Raw genomic sequence first — 25,489 nt, 5'->3', positions numbered from 1 at the left:
TTTTCAAAATGAGACTTCCAGCACTGTGTTCAAAGTCAGGTACTACTCCAAAAGCTTACATTCTATCTTTCTAAGTATGTTTACTCTCTGGTCCTCGGTTAACTGACTAGCTCTATTAAGTGCAATAAAGTTCTGCCATTTGGGCTGATTTTTACCTCAGGCAGAGGACTGATTTCCAAAGGAGAGCTTCAGTTAGTGACAGTATATACTGCTTGATAACCTCCAGATTCAGTTTTGAGGTATGAGCCATCAACAAATAATATTAGACCACAGTTATCAGTGGCATTCTCTAATACATTTGAGTCACAAACAGAACATCCTCTAACCAAGGCAAGACAATTGTGCTGTTCACCTTCCTCTGGCTGAGTGGCAAAATTCAGTGTTGGAGTGGTGATTAGCTAGTACTGTGAGAGTACAAGAGTAACAATGTTACAGGAGGTGAATCAGCTGGCTGAAAAGGGTTGCATGTTCTCAGCCAGCATTAATGTCTGTCCTATATGAGGAACTATGAAGTCAAATGAGGATCCTAGAGCTAGTTCAGTAAAAACATCAACAATTACTTATTTTTTTAAGCAACAGCTACTATTATGGGGAATAAATCTTTGCAATGAGGTCAAGAGTCTGGCAATAGATTTTTGATGGTTCCCATGAAGTTGAATTAAAACTCCAAGGGTTTGTCCAGATTTCTTATGCACATATAGACAAAAGGGATTTTTGTATTTAGAAATACCAGTAAATGAAGCTATTGAAGAATTTTCTTTCCTTTTTCAGAGAACCTTTCTGAAAAAGGAAAACACTTTCAATATACTGACTTATCTTTGAACACTTGAGGTGAATAAATACAGATAGCTGAGCAAAAATGACAGGGTTTAATTTAGTAATAGTAGCATCCCTGTCTACTGGGAATTGATGAGGCTGACCATCTGCACATAAGCAGCCATTTTTCCTGGAGGAAAAGAGATTGTAAGCTTAGACAACCTCAGGAGAGCTGGAAATAGTTGGTTACAAGAGATGTTTGTTCTCTTTGTATTTCAAGACCACTCTGAACATAGACCCAACAAATTTTCCACCCTTGGCAGGTGAGTGAATTTGAGTGAACGCCCTCTAGATCAAAGGCAAACTCTCAGAACAAAAATCAAGAGGAAAATCGAAGCTCATCCAGTTTCATTGGTGACTCACAACAAAGTTTGTCCAAATGGATGCTGGTCTGATAAGAACAGCCCTCATTAGATCAATACTCATCAGTCTGGGACACTGGGTTTGAACAACAGGTTTAGAGGACCTGTGTCTGTGTTCTACGTTATGATTCTTCTTCTTATGACAACACTTTCAAACAGCACAATACAAAATAGAAGTATAAAAGAGAACCAGAAAGCATGGAAAGGAATGGTCTGATTCCAAGGATGTCAAATATATGGGAACCAATAACAAAACCTGGGTACCAAACTTAGAATAAATAGTTGAAGAACTCAACACAAAACAGTGGAGCCCAGATTTGGCACTTACTTACCATGTTGAGACAGACTTGACAGCCACAAGCAGGGGGGCATTAGGGTATCTGTGAGAACCTCATCCGGCTGAAGGCTGGGATCCGTGGTGATGGACAGAGCAGACTGTGTCTCAGTGGAGTCTCCAGGAAAACTATGGAAATGAATGAAAACCATCCAAATAACAGAAACTTCAGAACTAGCAAGTTCTAAAACAAATTCAGAACTTGGTAGTGTAAGAGATTTAGTCATCATCACTTGCATTTGGCAGACTCAAAGGCAGGCAGGGGAGTGGAAAAGCTTTATGTTAGAAAAGGGGAAGGGTTCAGGTGTGCTCTGATTGGAGACTGTTGGCAAGGGGAAGCTGTTGAACATCTATTATATAGATGTTCAGTGCTGTGCTTTGAACACAGGTGTCAAACATAACCCTTGTCAATGAGGAGCTCACACTCTAGTTGAGGAAGACAGAAAATTATCAACAGAAATGCAATTTGGCAAGTATCATGGCTGATAAATGGCAGGATGGTCATTTATCCTACTGTGAACACAGTAGGAACAGTGGTTGAGTGTGAAAGCTTTAGTCATTCAGTTATGTCCTTTGGGACCCCATGGACTGTAGTCCACCAGGCTTCTCTGTCTATAGAATTCTCCAGGCAAGAACAGTGGGGTGAGTTGCCATTTCCTTCTGCAGGGGATCTCTCCAACCAAAGGATCAAACCTAGCTCTCCTGCACTGCAGAAAGATTCTTTACTGTCTGAGCCACCAGGTTACCTGTTAAACAATGAGTCCCAGGGGAGTGGGGTGTGGTGGGGGTTGGGGATTGGGAGGGAAGGGTCTGATTTGTAAAGATTACTGATTTCAGTGGATTTCCATGGTGTAAACACTCCCACCCTGGCCAGTTTTAATTTACCAGTAGGATGCCACTAAACAGGTTGTTGGAAAGAGACATGAAGTAAGGTGCCATTATATCCTGTTTCCACCATACAGTACAGCAGATGCAAATAATCTCAAGAGCACAGGTAATAGTAAAATGTAGAAAAATAATTAGGAAATTACGAGTTTGAGTGTTTACTATATTTTGTTTTTAAGACAATTGGCTGAATTGTAAACTTACAATTAAGAGCCACTGTATTTAGAAACCAACTCACAAAATTATTGAACATTTAACAATCACCTCTTGAAAGAGAATATGAACTATTGTAAATGGGCCCCAGCATACCACTAGAAAAGAGTAATTTCAAGAATTATTGTAGGCTCACCTAGAGTGAAGACTGCAAGGAAATCAATGGGAGGGATCCTGCCTTTTCATCTCCATCTCAAGCACCTAGTGCTAGGCTGTTGAAAAGTCAAAAGTAACTCATTAATTCTCTCTCTCTCTCTCTCTCTCTATATATATATATATATATATATTTAAATTTGAGCTCCTACTATATTCTGTGCACTTTTCCAGGCATTTGGGGAGTATCATAGCAAATACCAGCTGATGGCTCAGAGGTTAAAGCATCTACCTACAATGTGGGAGACCTGGGTTCGATCCCTGGGTTGGGAAGATCCCCTGGAGAAGGAAATGGTAACCCACTCCAGTATTCTTGCCTGGAGAATTCCATGGATGGAAGAGCCTGGTGGGCTACACAGTCCATGGGGTCACAAAGAGTCGGACACGACTGAGCGGCTTCACTTTCACTTTTCACAGCAAACACCAAGGCCCTGCCCTTTAGAGGGTTTCCATTCTTTTGGGTGTGTGTGTATGTGTATGTTTGTTATAAACGTCTCGTATCAGGAGGTGGATGATAAGTGTTATGGCCAAAAATTTTGCGGTGCAAAGGAGAAGAAAAGGAGTGGGAGCATTGTTACTTCAAATGGGGTTTCCAGACAACTGTCGACGTTGAGATCTATGAGGGAAGGGATGACCGGGTCTGGAATCTGAGAAACTGCCTGAGTAAGGCTGAAGAGCAGACTCATATTTCACCATTCAACAGGACTGGAATACAGCGTAACCTAGGAAATTTTTTCTTCAGGGAAGCCACTCACTTGGCCCTAACTCTCCCCAGCCGCTCCTCTCAGGTGCAAACTCCTTCCTTCAAGTCCGTGGGCAGGGCTAATTCTCGGTACTGGTTGAAGCCTGCCAAACGACCAGACACCCTTGCGCAGGCGCAGATGCTCCGCTTTCAGGCACACTGGTAGGAGCGGTTCGCGCATGTGCGAGAGCGAGACGGAAGTTTTTGTCCCAAGGCCTTCCCGTACCGTCCAGGAGGTGGGTCGCCTCCTGGTTCCGGGGTGTACTTGTTGTATGTCAGTTGTGCTCCGGTCTCCGACAGCTGTCGCCACTACGGACATGAACCGCGAGCTCTTCGCGGCGGGCGAGCGGCTGGTGTCGCCGGCTTACGTGAGGCAGGGCTGTGAGGCCCGCCGCTCGCACGAGCACCTCATGCGGCTACTTCTGGAGAAGGTACTGGCTCTGGGGTCCCTCCCCAACCGCCGCGCCCCCCCAGGCTCCGGCTCCGCCCAGCGCCCCTGTTAGTTCCAGGACATGCCCCACCCGCTCGTATTTGCTGTCTGAACCCTGTCCCCAGAGCCTGTCGCAGATTGGCATTGCCCTGTGCCGGCTTGCACCGCTCAGGTCCTTCTCAGCTTCGCCAATGCCGCAAAACCCGAGAGCGTTATTAGGGGATACGAGGTGTTCGGGATGTTGAGCCACCCCCACCCTCCCTTTGTTTTTCTAACTTCGGGTTGGAGAAGCGAGGGGGCGGGACCACATGATTTAGTTTTTTGTTTGCGGGTAGGGCACAGTTCGCCTCTTCCAACTTTCACTACTCCCAGGAAACACGTGATGTTTATATAAACTTAGGTTTATTAACTGGAAGGGCTTACCTGGTGGCAAAGAATCCGCCCGCCAATGCCGGAGAAGTAGGTTCCATTCCTGGGTCGGGAAGACCTCCTGGGGAAGGAAATGGTAACCCACTCCCAATTTTGCCTGGAGAATCCAGGCTCCATGGAAAAGGAGCCTGGTGGGCTACAGTCCATGGAGTCTCAAAGAGTCAGACAGAACTTAGCGACAAAACAACAAGGCACTTAAAATCCGTCAATCCTAAAGGAAATCAACACTGAATATTCATTGAAAGGACTGATGCTGAAGCCCCAATGCTTTGGCCACCTGATGCAAGGAGCCGACCCATTGGAAAAGACCGCGAAGCTGGGAAAGATTGAAGGCAAAAGGAGAAGGGGGCGGCAGAGGATGAGATGGTTAGGTAGCACACACGGGATGGACAGGAATTTGAGCAAAGTCTGGAAGATTGTCGAGGACAGAGGAGCCTGGGGTGCTGCAGTCCTTGGGGTCTCAAAAGAGTCGGACCCCTTAGTGACTGAACAACATGCTAACTCACAGCAAGTATTGCTGAGGAACTTCACAGGTCTCCTGGTTCTTGCCAGCATCCTGAATTTTAATCTCAGTACAGTTTGGCAACCCCAGTTTTAACACCCTAGTTTGAAAAATCCTAGTTGAAGATAAGGTTTATTTGTCTTCAGTTACTTTAAACTTTAAAGTTTAAACCTGAATAAATCTCATTGTATGCATTTATCATCACTTCTTGCACCAGTCTGTAGATAATTGTAATGGATTGTAACAAACGTTTTGCCTCCTGGGAGTTTCTTCGTAGTGTTGAATTCATGTCTGAATTTTAGAAAGCAAGGAGCAGAACAGAATGTGCATGAAAAGTTTTAAAGTTGGTTGAAGTAGGGTTCTAGGGAATGATGGTTTTTTAAATATAGTCATAAGCTTTTTTTCCCCTCCTTTTTTAAGGGCAAGTGTCCAGAGGATGGTTGGGATGAAAGTACACTTGAACTCTTTTTACATGAACTTGCAATTATGGACAGCAACAATTTCCTGGGCAATTGTGGTGTGGGAGAAAGGGAAGGAAGAGTGGCATCTTCATTAGTTGCTCGGCGACATTACAGGTATGTTCTTTTTTAAGTGCAAAGCATTTCTTTTTTCTTTGTTAAAAACCATGGTGGCAGTATTAATAATATTAAATTATAAAATGTTCATTTGTAACCTACTTCTTGTTTAAATGGACATGTGAACTAGCTGCAACAGGGAGATGGAAACAATTTATCTGAGTAGGTGTTTTTTAAGACAGTAGGGTAAAAGTTCTAGTATGTGGTGGTTCTCCTGTCACATCTGGGTTGTTAAAAACACTGGCTGTATGTTGTGTTAACAGTGTTTAACCTAACCTATCTGGTTATAAGAGTTTAAAATGTGTTAGGGTTCTTTATAATTTTCCATGTTTCTTTTCTAACATTGCAAATTTTTTTAATAGAATGCTATATGGATAGAACTTTCCATCATTCACTCACATCTAAATTGAATCCCATTATATGAGTATCCTGCTTTGTTGCAGCAGGTGTAGGAAAGGTATATTTAATTTCAGGTTATTAAATCACTCTTTTCTTTTGTATTATTTCAGAAAACAGTATTCCATCAATTCTGACAATGATTTAGTTGTCAGTGGTTCGAAATATGATTATTTCTCTGTTCTCCAACCTTTCCTTGAAAAATAGGTAAACTCTTTAAAACTCATGTCTTCCATGATTTTAAATCATGATGAAATTTTCCTCGGGATAGTAGAATTTTATTTCAGCCCAAACTATTGTCAAAGCTAATGATAACGAATGTATGAGCTAGATGAAAAATTCATGGTTAAAAATAAGCTGATAACATGGTTGATAATATATGTTAAAAAAAAGCTTTGTACCTGAGGTTGCAGTGGTCATGGAGTATGACACTAGTGTTCTGTGATAATTCTTATGTGCAGAGTTTCTAATCTAGGCAACTATGAATGATAAATAAATCAAATTTAAAATGAATGGTTTGTACACTAATTTTCAAGGAGCATATAATTCTTCTAAACTTAAGGCAGTATTTGAAACATCAGTTCATCTGTGTTGGAACTTAACTCACTGCTCTGATTAGGAAAATGGAAAGAAGATAATTTAATATTGCATATATTCTGGTTTTCCATTGCTGTATAACAAACCATGTCAAAACATAGTGACTTAAAGCAGTCACTTATTGTTGTCTCTCACAGTTCTGTAGGCTACCTGGACTCAGCAGGTAATTATTGCTTCAGGTCTCTCACGTATACAGTCCAGCTGAGAGTTTAGTCATCTGAAGGTTCAACTGGGCAGTTTATCCAAGTTCAGTCACTTAGATGGCTGGGAATTGAGATGGCCTCTCCAAGTGGCTTGACTTGGGTCTCTACCAGCATGGCAACTGGATTTGAAGAGAGAAACCCTCTCCTCCTCTCTCCAGCCTCCCCTTGAGCAAACCCTTCAAGAGGCCAGGTAGAAGCTTTAAGCCTTGTTATGACCTAGCTCAGAAGTTCCACACCATCATGTCTGCTTGATTCTTCCAGACCAAACAAATCACTGAGGCCAGCCCAGATTCAATCTGGGGAATTAGACTCCATCTCTTGGTGTGGCCGTGGCATATGGGCATAGAGAGAAAAGGAATTGATAGTGGCCATCTTTGAAGACTAGCAACCACAGCATAATTGATGGATCTGTTTTGATTTAACTAGATATTTCCACATTATAATAGTCAAATATAGTGTTTATTTGGTTATTTGTATACTTATACAGTGGATTACTTAATACTGAACATTTTTGTCCAGTTGTTGGCCCATTTTTTGCTTAGGTTCATTCATGGAATTGGACGATCAGGTGATATTTCTGCTGTGCAACCCAAAGCTGCAGGTTCTAGCCTTTTGAACAAAATTACCAATTCTTTGGTCCTGGACATCATAAAATTGGCTGGTATGTACTGTGTTAATCATAATACTTTTGGCTGACCAGTCACACAAACCTTTGCCTCTTTTATTAATGCTTCTTTCCAAAAGGAGTATAAATGGCTTTTGAAAAGATATATATAAAACCTTTAGAATAAGATGGAAAATAAGAGCCATAAGCCTGGAGGATGAATTTAGCAGTGAGCTTCCTAAGCAGGAATACAGAAGTATTAAGTCTATAACTCTTTTTATTTGATAGAAGTATATAATTTCTTTAAGAAGGATGCTAGTTTTTCAATGGCATATCTAATTTCTGTTTTTCTTCTTTTTTGTAGGTGTCCATACAGTGACCAGCTGCTTTGTAGTTCCAATGGCAACTGGTATGAGTCTAACCCTGTGTTTCTTAACATTGCGACACAGAAGACCAAAGGCAAAGTATATTATATGGCCACGAATAGACCAGAAGTCTTGCTTCAAATCCATGATCACTGCAGGTAAAAAAAGAGAAGTAGCGTATATGTCTTAAATATCACAGAAAGTTCAAACATGTTATATAGAGGCAAATAAGTGAAAAAGAAACTAAAGTGAAGTCACTCAGTCATGTCTGTCTCTGTGACCCCATGGACTGTAGCCTGCCAGATTCCTCCATCCATGGGATTTTCCAGGGAAGAATACTGGGGTGAGTTGCTGTTTCCTTCTCCAGGGGATCTTCCTGACCCAGGGATTGAACCTGGATCTCCTGCACTGCAGGCAGACTCTTTACCATCTGAGCTACCAACTAAACCTGTTCCTATTCCATTTTTTAAATTGTGGTAAAACATGCATAACAAAATTTATTATTTTAACTAATTTTAAATATATAGTTTCTTGACATTAAGTACATTCATAATGTTTGAACCATCACTATCATCTCTCTACAGAACTTTTTCATCCTCTTAAACTGAAACTCTACCTATGAAACAATAACTCTCCCCTGCCCTCTACCCCAGGTCCATAGAAGTCACTATTCTACTTTCTGTCTATGAATTTGTCCTTCATATAGGTGGAATGACTGTCCTTTTGTGACTGGCTTATTTGACTTAGCATAATATCTTTAAGGTTCATCCATGTTATAGCATGTACCAGAATTTCCTTCTTCTTTTAAGACTCCCGCTGTGTGTGTGTTTGTGTGTGCATGTGTGCATGCATATTACATATATATATCTCACATTTTGTTTATTCATTAATTCACTTACTGATGGACATTTGGGTTGCTTCCACCTTTTGGCTATGGTGAATAATGCTGCTAAGAACATGGGTGTACATATCCTGTTTGAGTCCCTCTGTGAATCCTTTTCAGTGTACACTCAAGAAGTGGAAGTGTTGCATTGTATGCCCCCATTCTTTAAAATGGGGATATGATTACCTACTTCAGAAGATTGTTTTCAGGATTAAATGGGATAACGTGTGAAATGCCGGCAATAATCCCTGGCGCATACAAAGTGCTTCAGGAATGTTTCTTGTGTGTACATGAGTGGAATACCCATAAATAATTACCATGAATCAAAGTACAGGAATACAGACATCACTGAGTATAGATGAGAAAAAACTTTAAATTGGCATTTTAGTATTTGGCTTCCCTATTGGGTCAAGTCGAATTTGAGAATTTAAAGTTACTTTTGAATGACCTCAGTCTGTTGTATGAAATGAACAGTATTGGACTGTAATTAAACTGCATAAATAATTCTAAAGAAACTCGGGTAAAGGGATTCATAATAAGGTCATATAGCAGAAATAGACTTTTAACTGGCATAAGTCTGTCAAATCTGTTAATTTGCAAACTATTAACCAAAAATCTGATAACCAAACTTATGGAAAGATTGATATATTGAAAAACTGGAAACTTTTTCCAAAAGGTGTTATGATTTGGACTACATTATATTCTTAGGAAGCAAGATGGTTATATTCATAGACAAACAACACAAACTTGCATTGTAGTTGTTGGAAAGCAAAAATAGGGTTGAATCTAGAGAATTTGATAGTAGAAAATTAGTTATCCTTAGGATGTTATTTATTTAAGTAAATTTTTAATAGCTGCTTAGATATGAAATCTAGACTTCTGTGGACCAGCATATGTGAATTGATGATTTTATAGTGGCTGAAGTTTTATATTTCTGTAGGTAGAATGCAGACAGCCTGTTGTGGATTCTAAAACAGAAATGAAAACTACTTGCACTTAACTTTGCTTTAAATTACTGTGTGACCTTGGGGAAGCCACTTAATCTTCCTAAACTTTGGCTCCCTTATCTTTGAAATGAGTAAGTTGAGTTAAATGGTTTCTAAATCCCTTATAGCTTTTAAATCCATGAATCTAGCCTACTGCTAGATCTGGTATTTGGGAAGACTTAAAGATGTGAGTACATAATAACTTTATGTCCAAAACAATTTTTATATTTAAATTATAGAAGGCTGTTATAAGCTATGAGATGGGTCTCCTAAAATGTGTTTTATTTTTCTTTAGAGGTAAAACATTAAGTGCATGATTGTGATTTGTTCCAGTACTTGAATTATATTATTTTTGTTCATCTCTGAAATAAAGTGAACTTTAAAATAAAACTTGTGTTGCCACAGATTGAGTAGATTTACTTTTCGGTGGACTGAAATTGAACAGGGCTCAGTGACCTCTTTTGTCATCAATGACTGTGTTATTACTTTTCTAGGCATCTATTCAACACTTGTTTTTGTTTCTTCCCAGAATTAGTCTTTCTTGTCATATCAAAATATTAAATAGATTTGTGATCCTAATTGTCCTTCACATTGTTTTGACCTTCCTTTGCCTCATGCCAGTATTAAACCAGATCTTTATATTAGAGAAGGGTCCATTGACCAAAATAAATATTTAAGAGTTCTGTATAGAATAGGACTGCTTCCTAGAGTCCAGGATCTCCCCTTATTCTAACATTTTGGTTTCTGGTTGACTTGGTTAGGTTTTGAGCCTGTGGTGATAGAGAACATTTTAGAAGGTGATGAGCTGCGCACAGACCTGAAAGCAGTGGAGGCTAAAGTCCAGGAACTTGGGCCTGATCACGTTCTCTGTGTTCATTCTACCACATCCTGTTTTGCTCCAAGAGTGCCTGATAGGTAAATGATTTGTGAACATTGTCTTTCACTGTTCATCAGTCTTGAAAATGCACTTATACTAATTCTGAGAGATGTCTAAGTAACATTTGGCAGTTAATGCTACTTGAATGGACTGTTGAAGAAACAACATAATGGCTTCAGAAAATAAAAATATGATATAGAAGAAGGAAAAGCAACTAGTACCAAGTGGAGACCCTTTTTATCACCTGAATAGACACAGAGCATCTCTGTTTTCTTGCTCTTCATTGTTTCTGGCTTTCTAGCATCCTTTTTGTCATTATTTAATAGAAGTTTCTAAGTTAAATTTTGGATTTACATATTTGTTTTTATTGCCATCTCCACTTATTTGATCTTACAGTTAGTTTTCATATATAGGAACTATCAGTATTATAACAACAGATTTTAAATAGAAAATTTTAGGATTACTTATTGTCCTTTGATTTTTCTTTTTTAAATTGGTAGAGTAACCCAGGTATACAGTTAGGTATATAATTATCCTTGTATTTAGAGAAAATGCAAATGTTTAAAAATGGCAACTGTTTCCTTTACTAAAGGACGGCCACAAGCTTTTGCTCTGAAAATGTAGTAGGCTTAGGTATAGTAATATATATTTCTAGTTTTGACAGCAACTGTTTGTTTCATTTTAACATTTTGAACAGAAGTACTAATAATTTATAAAAACCACATTGACTTTGGACTATTTTCATAGCATCAAGTTATACTTTGATTTTATTTCATGGAGTCACATGATTTGACAGTAATAAATGCATGTTAGCTTTCTTTATAGGCAGATTTTAAGACACTTTTTAAGACACTTGCTTCATTCATGAGCTTGAGTTCTGTTTTCAGATTATGTTACATATGCTTGTTTATTTATTATCAAATTTTAAATTTGTATTGAAATATTAAATAAACATCTTTATTTCCTCATTGATGTTTTTGCTATCTAAGAAAATTTTAATGTGATGGAAATAAATTACATTTCTAAAAACAGCATATGGATATTTGTATTATAGATTATTTATCCTTGAGGATATTTTTGTGAGGATATTTTTATTTTTGTTTCATTTTGACTTTTTTTTTAAATTGACATATGGTTGATTTGCAGTGTTGTGTTAGTTTCTGGTGTACAAAAAAGTGATTCAGTTATACATATACATATAAAAACAATATACATGTTGTTTTTTAATATCTTTCCATTAGGGTTTATTAAAGGATATTGAATATAGCTTCCTGTGCTATACAGTATGACCTTGTGGTTTATCTATTTTACATATAGTAGTTTGTATCTGCTGATCCCAAACTCCTGATTTATCCTTCCCCCACCCCCTTTCCCTTTTGGTAATCATAAATTTGTTCTCTGTGTCTGTGAGTTGTTTCTGTTTTGTAAGTTTGTTAATTTGTATCATATTTTAAATTCTGCATATAAGTGATATCAAATTGTAATTGTCTTTCTCTGACTTGCTTCACTTAGTATGCTAATCTTTAGGTCAGTCTATATTGCTGCAATTGGTGTTATTTTGTTCTTTCTTATGGCTGAGTAGTATTCCATTGTATATATAGGCCACATCTTTATCCATTCACCTATAGGTAAACATTCAGGTTGCTTCCATGTTTTGGCTATTGTAAATAGTGCCGTTATGAATATAGCTCAGTCACTCAATCGTGTCTAAATCTTTGCGGCCCCATGGACTGTGTAGTCTGCCAGGCTCCTCTGTCCATGGGATTATCCAAGCAAGAGTACTGGAGTAGATGTCATTTCACACTCCAGGGGATCTTCCCACCTCAGACACTGAACCTGTGTCTCCTGCATTGGCAGGGAGATTTTTTACCACTAGTGCCACCTGGGGAAGCCCTCGTTATGAATATAGGGATGCATGTGTTTGTTTGAATTAAGAGTTTTGTCTGCATGTATGTCCAGAAGTGAGAATGCTGGATCCTATGGCAACTCTATTTTTATTTTTTTTTAAGGAATCGCTATACTCTTTTTCCATAGTGGCTGCATCAGTTTACATTCCCGCAAACAATGTAGGAGGGTTTCCTTTTCTCCACACCCTCTCCAGCACTTATTATTTGCAGATTTTTTTAATGATGCCATTCTGAGTGGTGTGAGGTGATACCTCATTGAGGTTTTGATTTGCATCTCTATAATAATTAGCGATGTTGAGCATCTCTTCATGTGCCTATTGGCCGTCTGTATCATTTTGAATAACTTTATTACCTGGTATAGGATAAGTACATTTGGTGTGTATTATCCTTTAGAAAAAAAATCAGGGTTTTTTTTCAGTCAGAATTCTCATGTTTATTCTTATGTTAAATGCTACTGTTTAGTGGTGTTATATAATGAATGTTCCTGATTAGAGTGAACTTTAGGAACATGATGATGCTCAGTTATTAGTAATGTGTTTGAATTTCTAATTTTATTAAATTTAAAAATACATTTTTATTTCTTTACATTAATTCCTTTATAGTCTTAACTTGAATGTATATGTTATCTTTATTAATTAATTGGACAGAGTATTGTGGGGCAAAATCAAAGAAAATATTTTTTAAAAGTATCATTCTTAAATTGATAGCTTAAGTTGGATTCTGAGTTAGAATACAATCCAATTCACGTCAAAAATATTTTTTTGTTTCTCCTTGCCTTCTTAATATACATTGTAAATATTAGCAATTTGATCAATTCAGAATATTTAAAACTACTCACAAGTCCCTTTTTTTAAGTACTTTGTTATTATGATGCTGTATTCTCAAAGAAGTTTGTTCCATTATTAAGAAATACTTTCATTAGAACACAAACATGTGAAAGTGTCTTTTATGAAGAAAATACTTGTGTGTATTCCAGAAGGTCTATTTTTGTTAAAAACATCATCTGATTAGTTTTCTGCCTTGATTTGTGAGATTTATGAAAATGAGTGATAAAATGAGTTTTTAATTCTTAAAACTTTAGGGAAGTAAATTGAAAACTTCTGACAGTTGAATAATGTTATTTCTATTTGTAGTTTAAAAACATATTACTGTACATCACTGTAAAAGGAAAATGTGCTATGGATAAATAGATAATTAAGCTATTATATATTTGTAATACATTCTTACAGGGAAGAATTTTTTTTCTTTTAACATGCTTTGCTTTCAAATTTTATATTGTAGAGAGCATTTTTTAATAATTTTATCAAGCCATAGGATTTTGTTTTAGCTTCATAGCATGAAGACATTTCTGTTAGAGATGACCTCAGTCACAAGTAGTATTTAGTTTTACAAAAGAGCATTATTTATTACACTCCAATTGAAATTTATTACCTTACTTTGCATAAAGTTAGTCTCTCAGATTGTCTTAATATGAGAAGTATCAAATGAAAAAGTAAGAGTGAATTTTAAACCAGCAGCTATTTAAAAGATTCTTTAGTATCCAAGTTGCTGGAAAACGTTATTTTGGTACTCAAGTAGTTTAATGTTCTGTATTTTTTAATACATTAAAGTCTGTTTGAAAATGTATTTTTTAGTTTATGAGATGCTTCATATGAGACTTCTTAGGATTTCAAGATATGCTAATTATTTTGCAGATATTAGCTTTGGAGTGATAAGCAACTGAAAGCATTTAAAAATGAGCATATCAACCTTGTAAGAACTTTATAAATAATCTGCTTCTTGCTTTTTATATAGAAAATTTTCAAGTAATTTAAAAGCTACCATATATATAGATTTTTCTAAACACTTGTTTTCTTATTTTTATTGGTAACATTAATTTAAAAGCTTTTCCAGGCTTGTCCCTAACTACCTACTATGTATTTCAAAGGTGCCAAATTATATGCTGAAATACTGCTGTAAAAATTTCAGTTTGTCATTTTTTCCCCTAGTATACTTTTTTGCTATTTAGTCGCTAAGTCGTGTCTGACTCTTTTGTGACCCCATGAATTATAGCTCATCAGGCACCTCTGTCCATGGGATTTCCCAGAGAAGAATACTGGAGTGGGTTGCCACACGGATAACTTAAATTTTAAAACTTTTTAAAATAACTTATTAAGGCAGAGTATGAATACCTCTTTCTATTGAATGTTTATAGGTTAGAAGAACTGGCTGTGATTTGTGCTAATTACGGCATTCCACATATAGTCAACAATGCTTATGGAGTGCAGTCTTCAAAGTGCATGCACCTCATTCAGCAGGTAAGAGAGCTTCAAAAGATACGTAAAGAAAAAATGTATTTTAACATATTTGGGATTATTACTTTGTTTTTCTTGCAACCTAATATAGAAAGACAGTTAGTTTAGCATCTTCATTTTTATGGAGCATTAGGAATTTGCATCCAGTAGTCATAGTGAAAGTCATTATTCATTGCTAGTGGCATTGGACTATAGCTATCCTCAGAATGGATATAAAAATATTTCACCACAGAACACAGAGCTGAGCTCCCTATGCTATCAAAAAGGTTCCCAGTAGCTAAATCCTTTACACGTGGTAGTTGGTAGTGTGTGTTTATCTGTCCTAGTCTCTCAGTTCATCCTACCCAAGGTGGGAGGTGGGAGGGAGGTCCAAGGTGGGGGGCTATATGTAGCCAGTTCACTTCATTGTACGGCAGAAACTAATACAACGTCGGACATCACCAGATGGTCAATACAAAAATCATATTGATTATATTCTTTGCAGTCAAAGAAGGAGAAGTTTTATGTAGTCAGCAAAAACAAGACTGGGAGCTGACTGGGGCTCAGATCATGAACTCCTTATTGCAAAATTCAAACTTAAATTGAAGAAAGTAGGGAAAAGCACTATACCATTCAGGTATGACCTAAATCAAATCGCTTAACAATTATACAGTGGAAATGACAAATAGATTCAGGGAATTAAATCTGATAGAATGCCTGAGGAACTATGGACAGAGGTTCGTGACATTGTACAGGAGGCAGTGATCAGGACTATCCCCAAGAAAAGGAAATTCAGGAAGGCAAAATGATTGTCTGAGGAGGCCTTACAAATAGCTGTGAAAGAAGAGAAGGAAAAGGCAAAGGAGAAAAGCAAAGATATACCCCTTTGAATGCAGAGTTGCAAAGAATAGCAAGGAGAGATAAGAAAGCCTTCCCCAGAGATCAATGCAAAGAAATAGAGGAAAACAAGAGAATGGGAAAGGGTAGAGATCTCTTCAAGAAAATTAGAGATACCAAGGGAACATTTCATGCAAAGATGGGCTCAATAAAGGACAGAAATGATATGGACCTAACAGGAGCAGAAGATATTAAGAAGAGGTAGCAAAAATACACAGAAGAACTATACAAAAAAGATCTTCATGACCCAGATAATCATGATGGTGTGATCACTCACCTAGAGCCAGACATACTGGAATGAAAAGTCAAGTGGGCCTTAGGAAGCCTCACTATGAACAAAATTAGTGAAGGTGATGGAATTCCAGTGGAGCTGTTTCAGATCCTAAAAGATGATGCTGTGAAAGTGTTGCACTCAATATGCCAGCAAATTTGGAAAACTCAGCAGTGGCCACAGGACTGGAAAAGGTCAGTTTTCATTCCAATCCCAAAGAAAGGCAATGTCAAAGAATGGTCCAACTACTGCCCAATTGTATTCATCTCAACACGCTAGTGAAGTAATGCTCAAAATTCTCCAAACCAGGCTTCAACAGTATGTAAACAGTGAACTTCCAGATGTTCAAGCTGGTTTTAGGAAAGGTAGAGGAACCAGAGATCAAATTGCCAACATCTGTTCCATCATCAAAAAAGCAAGAGAGTTCCTATTTCTGCTTTATTGACTATGCCAAAGCCTTTGACTGTGTGGATCACAGCAAACTGTGGAAAATTCTTCAAGAGGTGGGATACCAGACCACCTTACCTGCCTCCTGAGAAATCTGTATGCAGGTCAAGAAGCAATAGTTAGAACTGGACATGGAAGAACAGACTGGTTCCAAATCGGGAAAGGAGTACATCAAGGCTGTATATTGTCACCCTGTTTATTTAATTTATATGCAGAGTACATCATGCAAAATGCTGGACTGGATGAAGCACAAGCTGGAATCAAGATTGCCAGGAGAAATATCAGTAACCTCATATAGGCAGATGACACCACCCTTATGCAGAAAGTGAAGAAGAACTAAAGAGTCTCTTGATGAAAGTGAAAGAGGAGAGTGAAAAAGTTGACTTAAAGCTCAACGTTCAGAAAACGAAGATCATGGCATCTGGTCCCATCACTTCATGGCAAATAGATGGGGAACAGTGTCAGACTTTATTTTGGGGGGCTGCAAAATCACTGCAGATGGTGATCACAGCCAGGAAATTAAAAGATGCTTGCTCCTTGGAAGAAAAGTTATGACCAACCTAGATAGCATTTTAAAAAGCAGAGACGTTACTTTGCCAACAAAGGTCCGTCTAGTCAAAGCTATGGTTTTTCCAGTAGTCATGTATGGCTGTGAGAGTTGGACCATAAAGAAAGCTGAGTGCCAAAGAATTGATGCTTTTAAACTGCGGTGTTGGAGAAGACTCAGGAGTCCCTTGGACTTCAAGGAGATCCAACCAGTCCATCCTAAAGGAAATCAGTCCTGAATATTCATTGGAAAGACTGATGCTAAAGCTGAAACTCCAATACTTTGACTACCTGATGTGAAGAACTGACTCGTTTGAGAAGACCCTAATGCTGGGAAAGATCGAAGGCAGGAGCAGAAGAGAATGACAGGATGAGATGGTTGATGGCATCACCGACTCAATGGACATGAGTTTGAGTAGGCTCTGGGATTTCGTGATGGGCAGGGAAGCCTGGCGTGCTGTAGTCCATGGGTCGCAAAGAGTCAGACATGACCGAGTGACTGAATTAAATTGAATACAACATTGTAAAACAACTATACCTCAATTTTTTTTAATCTGTTTTTCTTGAAAAAAAAAATTCAGTAGATTATTTTATTTAACTTTCTCAAAATGTTCCATTACCAGTGTTCTCATTTTTCTAATGTACTTGATTATAGTATTCAGAAAATGTTGATTTTATTCTAGCATATAACTGTAGAGTTGGCAAATAGGAAAGGACTGTTTTCTGTTAGGGAAAGGACTTTGTTCACTGTTACATCCTCAGTCCTTGGGACAGAACCTGGTATATAATTGGCACTCAATAATTGATTACTCCAAATTGAATTATATTTACTTGCAGTGATTATTCATGGTATATTAGTATATCGATAGATATGAGTTTTATGATTTGTGTGCATAATGATGTAAAGCAAGTACTCAGTTTTGACACACATGTAATTTGTGTTATGTGGTTAAGAGTTGCTCACAGATTATCTGTGGTCTCCCACGTGGTGGTGAATACTTCTTAGTTTTGTAGGTCCTATCTCATAAATTTTTTGTTTTCTTTTTTATTCTTTTGAGTGTACTAGTATTATCTCTGATAAAAATATAGTTTGTATGATAGTATTAGCCGATTTTCTTAATTTCTTTACTCAAAGGTTGTACCAGTTAAGATGTAATTGGCTGCAGGTAACGGAAACCCAACCCAAATTAGCTTAGTCAATAAAGAAATAGATTGGCTTGCATAACAAAAGATGTCCAGAGGTGGAGTGGTATGCCAGGTTTTTAAAAACCTTTGTGGAAAATCATTTACTGTTTCCTTGATATCCTTTTCCATAACTCCTTATCTCTTTAAGCCTTCATCACAAGTTTAGGTTTTATTGTATCTAATTTGAATAGTGGTAGAGGAACTCTTGGAAAAACCATGATCTCAGTGATTCATCTTTATTCCATCTCCCTTTCCCCCTTTTCCTCTCTCTTTCTCTTTAATTTTTAGCATCCTCGGTTCTTTTAAAAGTTAAATATACCAGCATTCCTAAAAGTTTAGAAAAATGAGGAAGGAGTAGAAGATCACTCATAAACCTGTTACCCTAACAGTTACCCTTAGTAATTTCTGTATCCCTTTTCTCTCTTTTTTAAAATACATATATGGTTATAGCTATTATGTATACTTAGTATTAACATTTCCAAATTTAGTAAAAATATTTAATTTTTAAATTTAAATATTAACTTTGTGTTTCTGTACTCTCCACATGCCTATGAAGTTTTCATAATAATCCGTTTAATGGTTCCGTAACATTTATCCAGATGTTACATACTTAACCCAGCAATGTTGATGACATATTTTTGAATACTGGAAAATTTGATGGTGTAATTGATGAAATTAAGACTATGAAAGCTTCCTGTGGGGTTATACATCACGAATAGACTACTTTGTCATCACTTCTCTTCATTTGTGAGGTGATTTTACTAAAATTTTAACCGGAAAATAGCATTATAAGATGGTGAATGAATTTTTATGAGGTAGTTGTTGTATTGTTGCAGATACTGTGTTACCTTCTAGAACTGATAGTTCTTTAAAAAAGCAAAGAACCGTACATGAACATTGACCCTTACAAAAAGAGGTGGTGTCCCTGTTGCTTTCAACCAAATAAATATTTGGGTCTTATTGGTGCTAGTTGTTTCATGACATTCTAAAAAATTAAAATTAACTTTATTTCAGTAGTTTTTATTCATTGTACATGCCATTTACTCACACATGTCAGGCATCCTGCTAGACTTTTAAAGTTTATTAAATTAATCCTAACAATTTAAGGTATACTTCTTATTGTTTCTGTTCTGCAAATGAAAAGACACACTCAGAGGTATTAAGTGACTTGCCTAAGGAGCCAAGCTGCAAAATGGCCCATCTAGGTGTGTGTGACTCCAAAGCCCTTATTTTCCTCTAAAAAACAAAGTACTAAAACTGCAAAGCTTTCTTGAGAAGATAGTATTGCAATAATCAAGCAATCAGGGAAGAAAGAGGTATAACTAAAATGTTTCCAAATTCTTTTTATTTTTTTTAAGGGCTGTACCGCAGAATGACTTAATGCTGAGCATACCGTGCATTCTGATATGCATATATGGCCAGGAAATTAACTTTGCAAAACGTATGATTTTGATATATATTAAACTGACTACCTTAGACTCATAGAATATGGGTGTGAGGACACATTACTAGATAGGGTTGTAGTAGAGTCACAAAATTACGTAGAATTAATTTAAATTTTAGAGTTAGAATGGATTGTTAAGCTCCCAGAGTGTGGGAAGCAGTGAGTGTTTTTATTGAGAATTTGAGAGAAGTAGGTGTTATCCTGCTTATTCATAGACCTGTCAGTTCATTCAACACATATTTGCAGGGTTCCCGCAGATGTGCCAGGCACCAGGGTAGGCATTGGGGATGCAGTAGTGATTGTAACAGTCTTCCTCCTCATGGAGTGGAAGCAGACAGTGAGTAGTAAGGATGACAGGTCTTCATAAATGCTCTTGCATTTGAGAGGAGGGGTGTTAGATGGAGTGATCCAGGGAGTCCTCTGAGAAGTAACATTTGAGCAGAGTCCTGAGTGATATGAAAGAGTGAGTTGGGTGGTACCCTGGAGAGATTCCAGGCAGGAAGTAACACTGAGGCCAGGGTGTGCTGGGAATGGGTGAAGAAGAGCAAGGAGGCAGGTATAGCTGGGCCAGGGCAAATGAGGGTGGCAGTGAGGATAAAGAGGTTCTGAGATGTGGTAAAGGTTTGAGATTTTATTCTTGGTATGATCATCAGCCAGTGGAAGGTTTTGAGCAGAATAGCCTGTGACTTACTTTTTTAAACCATCGTTTTGGCTGTGCTGTGGGAAATGGCTTGCAAGAAGACAAGTATGGAAGGGTGTTGCAGCTGCCCACGTGAGATGTGTTGGTGGCCTAGGCCAGGGTGGTAACTGCTAAGGTGTTAAGGAACAGTTTGATTCAGATGTATTTTGAGAGTCGATCTTATAGGGTATGCTGATGAATCAGATGCAAGAAATGAGGAAATGAGGATTCAGGGCCTCCAAGACTTCTGGTGTGAGTTGCTGGAAAGGTGACAATGCTATAGGATACTATTTAATTCTTTAAACATGAGTTCTTCATTGCACTTACCTAGGTTTTTGCCAGGGTGACTTTCAGTGTGTGCACGTGTGCTCAGTTGCTCAATCAAGTCTGACTCTGTGACCCCATGGACTGTAGCCCACCAGGCTTCCCTCCATGGGGTTCTCCAGGCGAGAGCACTGGAGTGGGTTGCCATTTCCTCTCCAGGGGATCTTCCCGATCCAGGGATCGAACCCAGCTCTCCTGTGACTCCGCACTGGCAGATGGAGTCTTTGCCACCGAGCCACCTGGGAAGCCCCGGGTGACTTCCAGTAGGACGCTTTAACTTCCTGTGCTGTTAACTGTATTTCTGACCTTGGGCACATCACTTTAATTTCTTTATGCCTTAATTTTCTCATCTGTAAAATAGTTATTATTGTGACATCTGCCCAGAGGGGTATTGCAAAGGTTAAATGAGTTAAGAATGTAGAGTGCTTAGAACACTGCCTGGTGCATAGTAAGTTCTCCATAAATTCTAGCCTTAATTATTGTATGAACAGTCATCTGTTTTATTCACTGCTGCTGTGTCCAGGACCTGGAGCGGTGTATGATAATATAGGTGCCCCAATATTTGTCCTCTGAATAAATGAGTGAGTGCATGAACTGATAAATGGCCACTGTTTACTTCATAGGACATGCTCCTGTGTTTCCATTCTGTTTAAGCCCTTCTAGCCTTGTAGTGTTTTTCTTGCCCCCTCAGTAATAGCCTCAGACCTTAGTGTGAAGAACGAGGTCTATACACCATTCTTAGCCTGTTTGTTTTCCTGCCACAGAGTTTGCTGCCCTTTGAATGCTTTCTGTGTCTTAGTAGTGAAGGGATTCTAGCAAAGTCTTGTGGACTGATGGTCCTCTTAGTACTCCTGCTCCCAATTTAAGTTCAGATTTCTCTTGGGACATCTTGGGCAGTACTTAAATGTTGATGAAAAGGTGACTCTGTTCCACTTTATTTTTATGTGCTACTACTTTGCATAGTTTTCAGTTATTTATTCAGTGACTTTGCATGGTTTTCAGTTATTTATTCAGTTAGTCTCCTATGCTTCTCTCTGTTTTCCTGTGGAAAGATGAGATTTTTCTCTGATCATAGTTTATGAGGAAATTAGAAAGGAGAATGATGGGGAAGGTTATGATTGAAACAATCACGTGATAACCTCCAGAGTGGTCTGTGCCCTTTTTCTGCTTTTGCCGCTTCTCCCTATTGCCTGGATCTGGTCTCTCAGATTAGGCTACCTATCTGCTCCTTCTATTCTCCCAGAGATATGGATGTGGATATAAAGTGGGAAGATGAAGGTCAAATGTGTTACAATACTAATAGAAATGTAGATTGTGAATACAGATTGAAAATCTGTGGCTATAGATAAAGAAGAAAAACTATCTTAGCTGAAATTTAGATAGTATCTCAGTTTTTAAAAGGAGAAAATTGAAACACATTAAGCAGAAGGTCATGGACTGTGTTGCATGGAACTAGAACTTAGTTTTACATTTCTAGCAAGTATTCCATTTTTCACCAGAATATGAAATTTTCACTTGAAGTTCATTTGCAATGGAATCGGATCATCCAAGATTATTACATTAGGAAACAAAAGTTACGTAGAAGCATGGCCAGTAGTATACCCCCCCAAATTCCATTAGTTGATGTTAAAAATGAAATCTTTCTTTTCTCTGTTGTTATCCAAGCGGTGGTAGGAGCAGAAAGTGAAAGTTGTGCAGTCTTGTCCGACTCTGCAACCCCCTGGACTATACACAGTCCATGGAACTCTCCAGGCCAGAATACTGGAGCGGAGGGATTGAAACCAGGTCTCCCACATTACGAGCAGGTTCTTTACCAGCTGAGCCACAAGGGAAGCCCAAGAATACTGGAGTGGGTAGTCTATCCCTTCTCCAGGGGATCTTCCTGACCGAGGAATTGAACTGGGGTCTCCTGCATTGCAGGCGGATTCTTTATCAACTGAGCTATGAGGGAAGCCCTCCAGTTATAAGAAGCAGCCTTTAAAAACTCCATTTAATACTTAAAAATATTTTACTGGTGTTTATACAAAGAAAATAAAAATATCTGATCTGTGTTTTTATTTCCATGCATTGTTTTAATGACATTTATTAATAGCAATTGCTGTCCTTTCTTCTGGAAACTAATAATGTAATATTGCATGTTGTTCTGTTCTAGGGAGCTCGTGTTGGTAGAATAGATGCTTTCGTTCAGAGCTTGGACAAAAATTTTATGGTTCCAGTAGGTGGTGCTATAATTGCTGGCTTCAATGATACCTTCATTCAGGAAATCAGCAAGATGTATCCAGGTAAATAAATCAGTTGCTCTTCAGAAAAAGTAACTAACAAATATCCATTTGTATATAGGCTACTGTAATAAATCTTACTTTACAAAGCTTTTTCTCCCTAATGTAACATATCATCCTTATTTCAGGAAGAGCTTCAGCTTCACCTTCTTTAGATGTCCTTATTACTTTATTATCACTTGGATCAAATGGCTACAAGAAACTATTAAAAGAAAGAAAGGTAAGCTTTCCTTATAGGTATAAAATAATATCCTTGACTAAAACAGTACTCCAGAGTATTGGTGTTTCTGTCTATTGGTTTATCACTTTGGGATATAGATACGTAGCACAGTCCTAGGGGATTGACTTTGATTTGGTTTTCAATTAATCATTGTTATCCCATCTATTTAGATATCCTGAGGAATGTTGGAAAAGTGATTTTGTTTTTATGTTTGTTTTTTTGAGAAAGTCCTGTATCAGGGGTTCTATTAGTTCGGTAAAATTTAATTCATTGATCACTTATAGGTAGATAGAAGCTCTTAAAAGACAGACAGACAAGTTTTTTCTTTTTAGTTTTGGAAGACTTGTTTAGATGTGACATGTCATTTGCAGGAGGAAAAATATAGGTCAGAAGTTGACCAGCTTCTCTTTCTAAGTAATAAATCCATCCCTTGCCATTATTGGAATGCTGAACTCATTGATTATGTTGATTATGGAAAGTGACATTTGTGCTTGAAAACTGGACTTTGTCTTCAACACTAAAAGCTAGCTTAATTCAGGGCAGCTTCAAAATTGTAGTCAGAGACAGTGTTGAAACGGCAGGTCAGATTAAGATGTTTTATTCATCTCCAATCTGGGAGGGCTAGAGGTTCCTGGTATCGTTTTTGTATCTATACCTTTCTAATACTTAGTAGCAGTTATAGTCCCTAAGATTTATAATATTAATTTACATATTTTAAAATATTTTAATGTATATCATCTGATAGATCTTCTCAACAAACAGCCTCATGAACATCTAACAGGAATGTAAACCTTCTGTGCTCTGTTTTATCCTCGTCCCTTTCTTCCCACCAATTCAACCCATAGGAAAGTAATTGCCTACTTTTTATTGTTAGGACATCTTTTAAGATTTACATGATATAGGAAAAGATGGTCAACCTCAGTCTTTAGGGAATACAAATTAAAGTGAGATATCACTAATATAAAAAACAAAAACTAATATAAAAAACTAATCAGCAACTTTGATAACACTTTGACAGTTTTTTGTATACTTACCACAAAAACTAGTGTCCCACTCTTATCTATTTAGTCAAGAGAAATGGAAATTTGTATGTGTACAAAAACTTACATGTGAATGCTCATGGTGATTTTATTCATAATTGCCAAAACCAGGAAACAACTCAAATGCCCATCATCTGGGGTATAAACAAACTGGTGCATACATACTCCGCAATAAAAAGGAACCAACTACTGATAAATGCAACAGCATAACTCTCAAATGCATTATGCTAAATGAAATAAGCCAGACTTGAGAGGCTACATATTGTATGGTTTTATTTACATGCCATCTTTTTTGTAAAAGGCAAAAAGATACCAGGACAGAAAAGAGATCAGTGGATGCTAGAGGCCTGGATTGGGGAGGGGACTATTAATGGTAGTGAAGTGTTTTGTATCTTGATAGTGGCAGTAGTTCCATGACTGTATGTTTGTCAAAATTCACAAAAGTGGACACCTGAAATTTTAGTATGTGTAAATTATGCCTCAATAGACCTGAAAAGAGATTCTAGATGATTAGACTAAAACTCCAGTTTAATGAACTCCAAGAAATAATCATCTTGTTGTAGAGAGAGAAAACCTCAGCAGAATGTTTCAAGGCTCTGTCCCTATAGGACAGATGGAGACTGTTGACTGAGGAAAACCATCACCTGTTGATGTGAAAGTTTAGTTGTATCAGACACCAGTGGGTCTTAGCTCTCCTATCCCTACTTGTTTCACTATGGTAAAGGTACTTGAACTCACAAATTTTATTCCCTTATTTGTGAAAGAAACAGCTGGTATCTCAGGCCACTTCTAGTTCTGAAAATTATAGAATATTTCTTAAAATGAAATAGCTGCTTTCTGGGCCTTGGGTATTATAATCATGGGAGTTGGCCTGTAATTTAGTAATCCAGCACAAGTCATATGGGTAATTTATATCAAGCATTTTTTAAGTTTGAAAATTTTAGGATGATCTCTTCAATTTCATGGTGTCTCATATCCATTTCCACCCCTGTTAAGCCGTCTTGACCTACTCCCTCCCCCAACCTGAACAGTGACAAGCTCATTTAAAATAGCATGGTCTAAAGTATGGACCAGTGTTTCTATGAAATAGAAATAAATAGTGGAGAACTTTGATTGTAGGATAAGTTTCACTGAGTAATTTACTAAGTATCTGTTGAGCATATATTATGTGTCAGGCCTATAATATTGATACGGTAACCTGTAAGATAGACAAAACATACCTCCTCTTATGGAGCTTACATTTCGTATGAAGGATACCAGCAATAAACAAATAACATAAAATATAAATTATAAAGTTTGTTTAATACATAAATTATACAGGTGAAAGCACTGTGGAAAAGAACAGAGTAAAATAAGCGGGGTTAGGGTTGATGTGACAGGGGAGATGGTGAGAACTGATTTTTAAAATACAGTGGTTAGTGCAGGCCTCATTGAGAATATGACTTCTGAGTTGACCTGAAGAAGTTTGAGGGAGTATACTCCCTGAAGTGTATGATGGCAAAGAGTATTTCAGGCAAAAAACCAGTACCTGAAATTAGGGCAGAAGACCGGGAGCTGACTGTGGCTCAGGTCATGAGCTCCTTGTTGCCAAATTCAGACTTAAATTGAAGAAAGTAGGGAAAACT

The 25,489-nt window shown here is 37.6% G+C and overlaps 1 protein-coding gene across 2 annotated transcripts in view; it reads left to right on the top strand.

Annotated features, from left to right (window-relative positions):
• The first annotated feature begins 3,742 nt into the window (after nucleotides 1-3,742).
• Nucleotides 3,743-25,489, top strand: part of SEPSECS (Sep (O-phosphoserine) tRNA:Sec (selenocysteine) tRNA synthase) — a 38,531-nt gene continuing 16,784 nt past the window's right edge. For both annotated transcript variants that reach the window (XR_005720675.1, XM_040237956.1), the window contains exons 1-8: nucleotides 3,743-3,936; nucleotides 5,287-5,441; nucleotides 7,180-7,298; nucleotides 7,606-7,764; nucleotides 10,237-10,390; nucleotides 14,454-14,556; nucleotides 22,478-22,607; nucleotides 22,733-22,824. Coding sequence is in view for 1 of the 2 variants with exons in the window: in XM_040237956.1 (XP_040093890.1) it covers nucleotides 3,778-3,936; nucleotides 5,287-5,441; nucleotides 7,180-7,298; nucleotides 7,606-7,764; nucleotides 10,237-10,390; nucleotides 14,454-14,556; nucleotides 22,478-22,607; nucleotides 22,733-22,824 (1,071 nt within the window). In the remaining variant the exon portion in view is untranslated. The remainder of the gene's footprint in view (nucleotides 3,937-5,286; nucleotides 5,442-7,179; nucleotides 7,299-7,605; nucleotides 7,765-10,236; nucleotides 10,391-14,453; nucleotides 14,557-22,477; nucleotides 22,608-22,732; nucleotides 22,825-25,489) is intronic.

The sequence above is a fragment of the Oryx dammah genome, unplaced genomic scaffold, assembly GCF_014754425.2.
Source record: "Oryx dammah isolate SB20612 unplaced genomic scaffold, SCBI_Odam_1.1 HiC_scaffold_3, whole genome shotgun sequence".
Classification (NCBI taxonomy): Eukaryota; Metazoa; Chordata; class Mammalia; order Artiodactyla; family Bovidae; genus Oryx; species Oryx dammah.
This window is presented reverse-complemented; position numbering and strand designations above follow the sequence as displayed.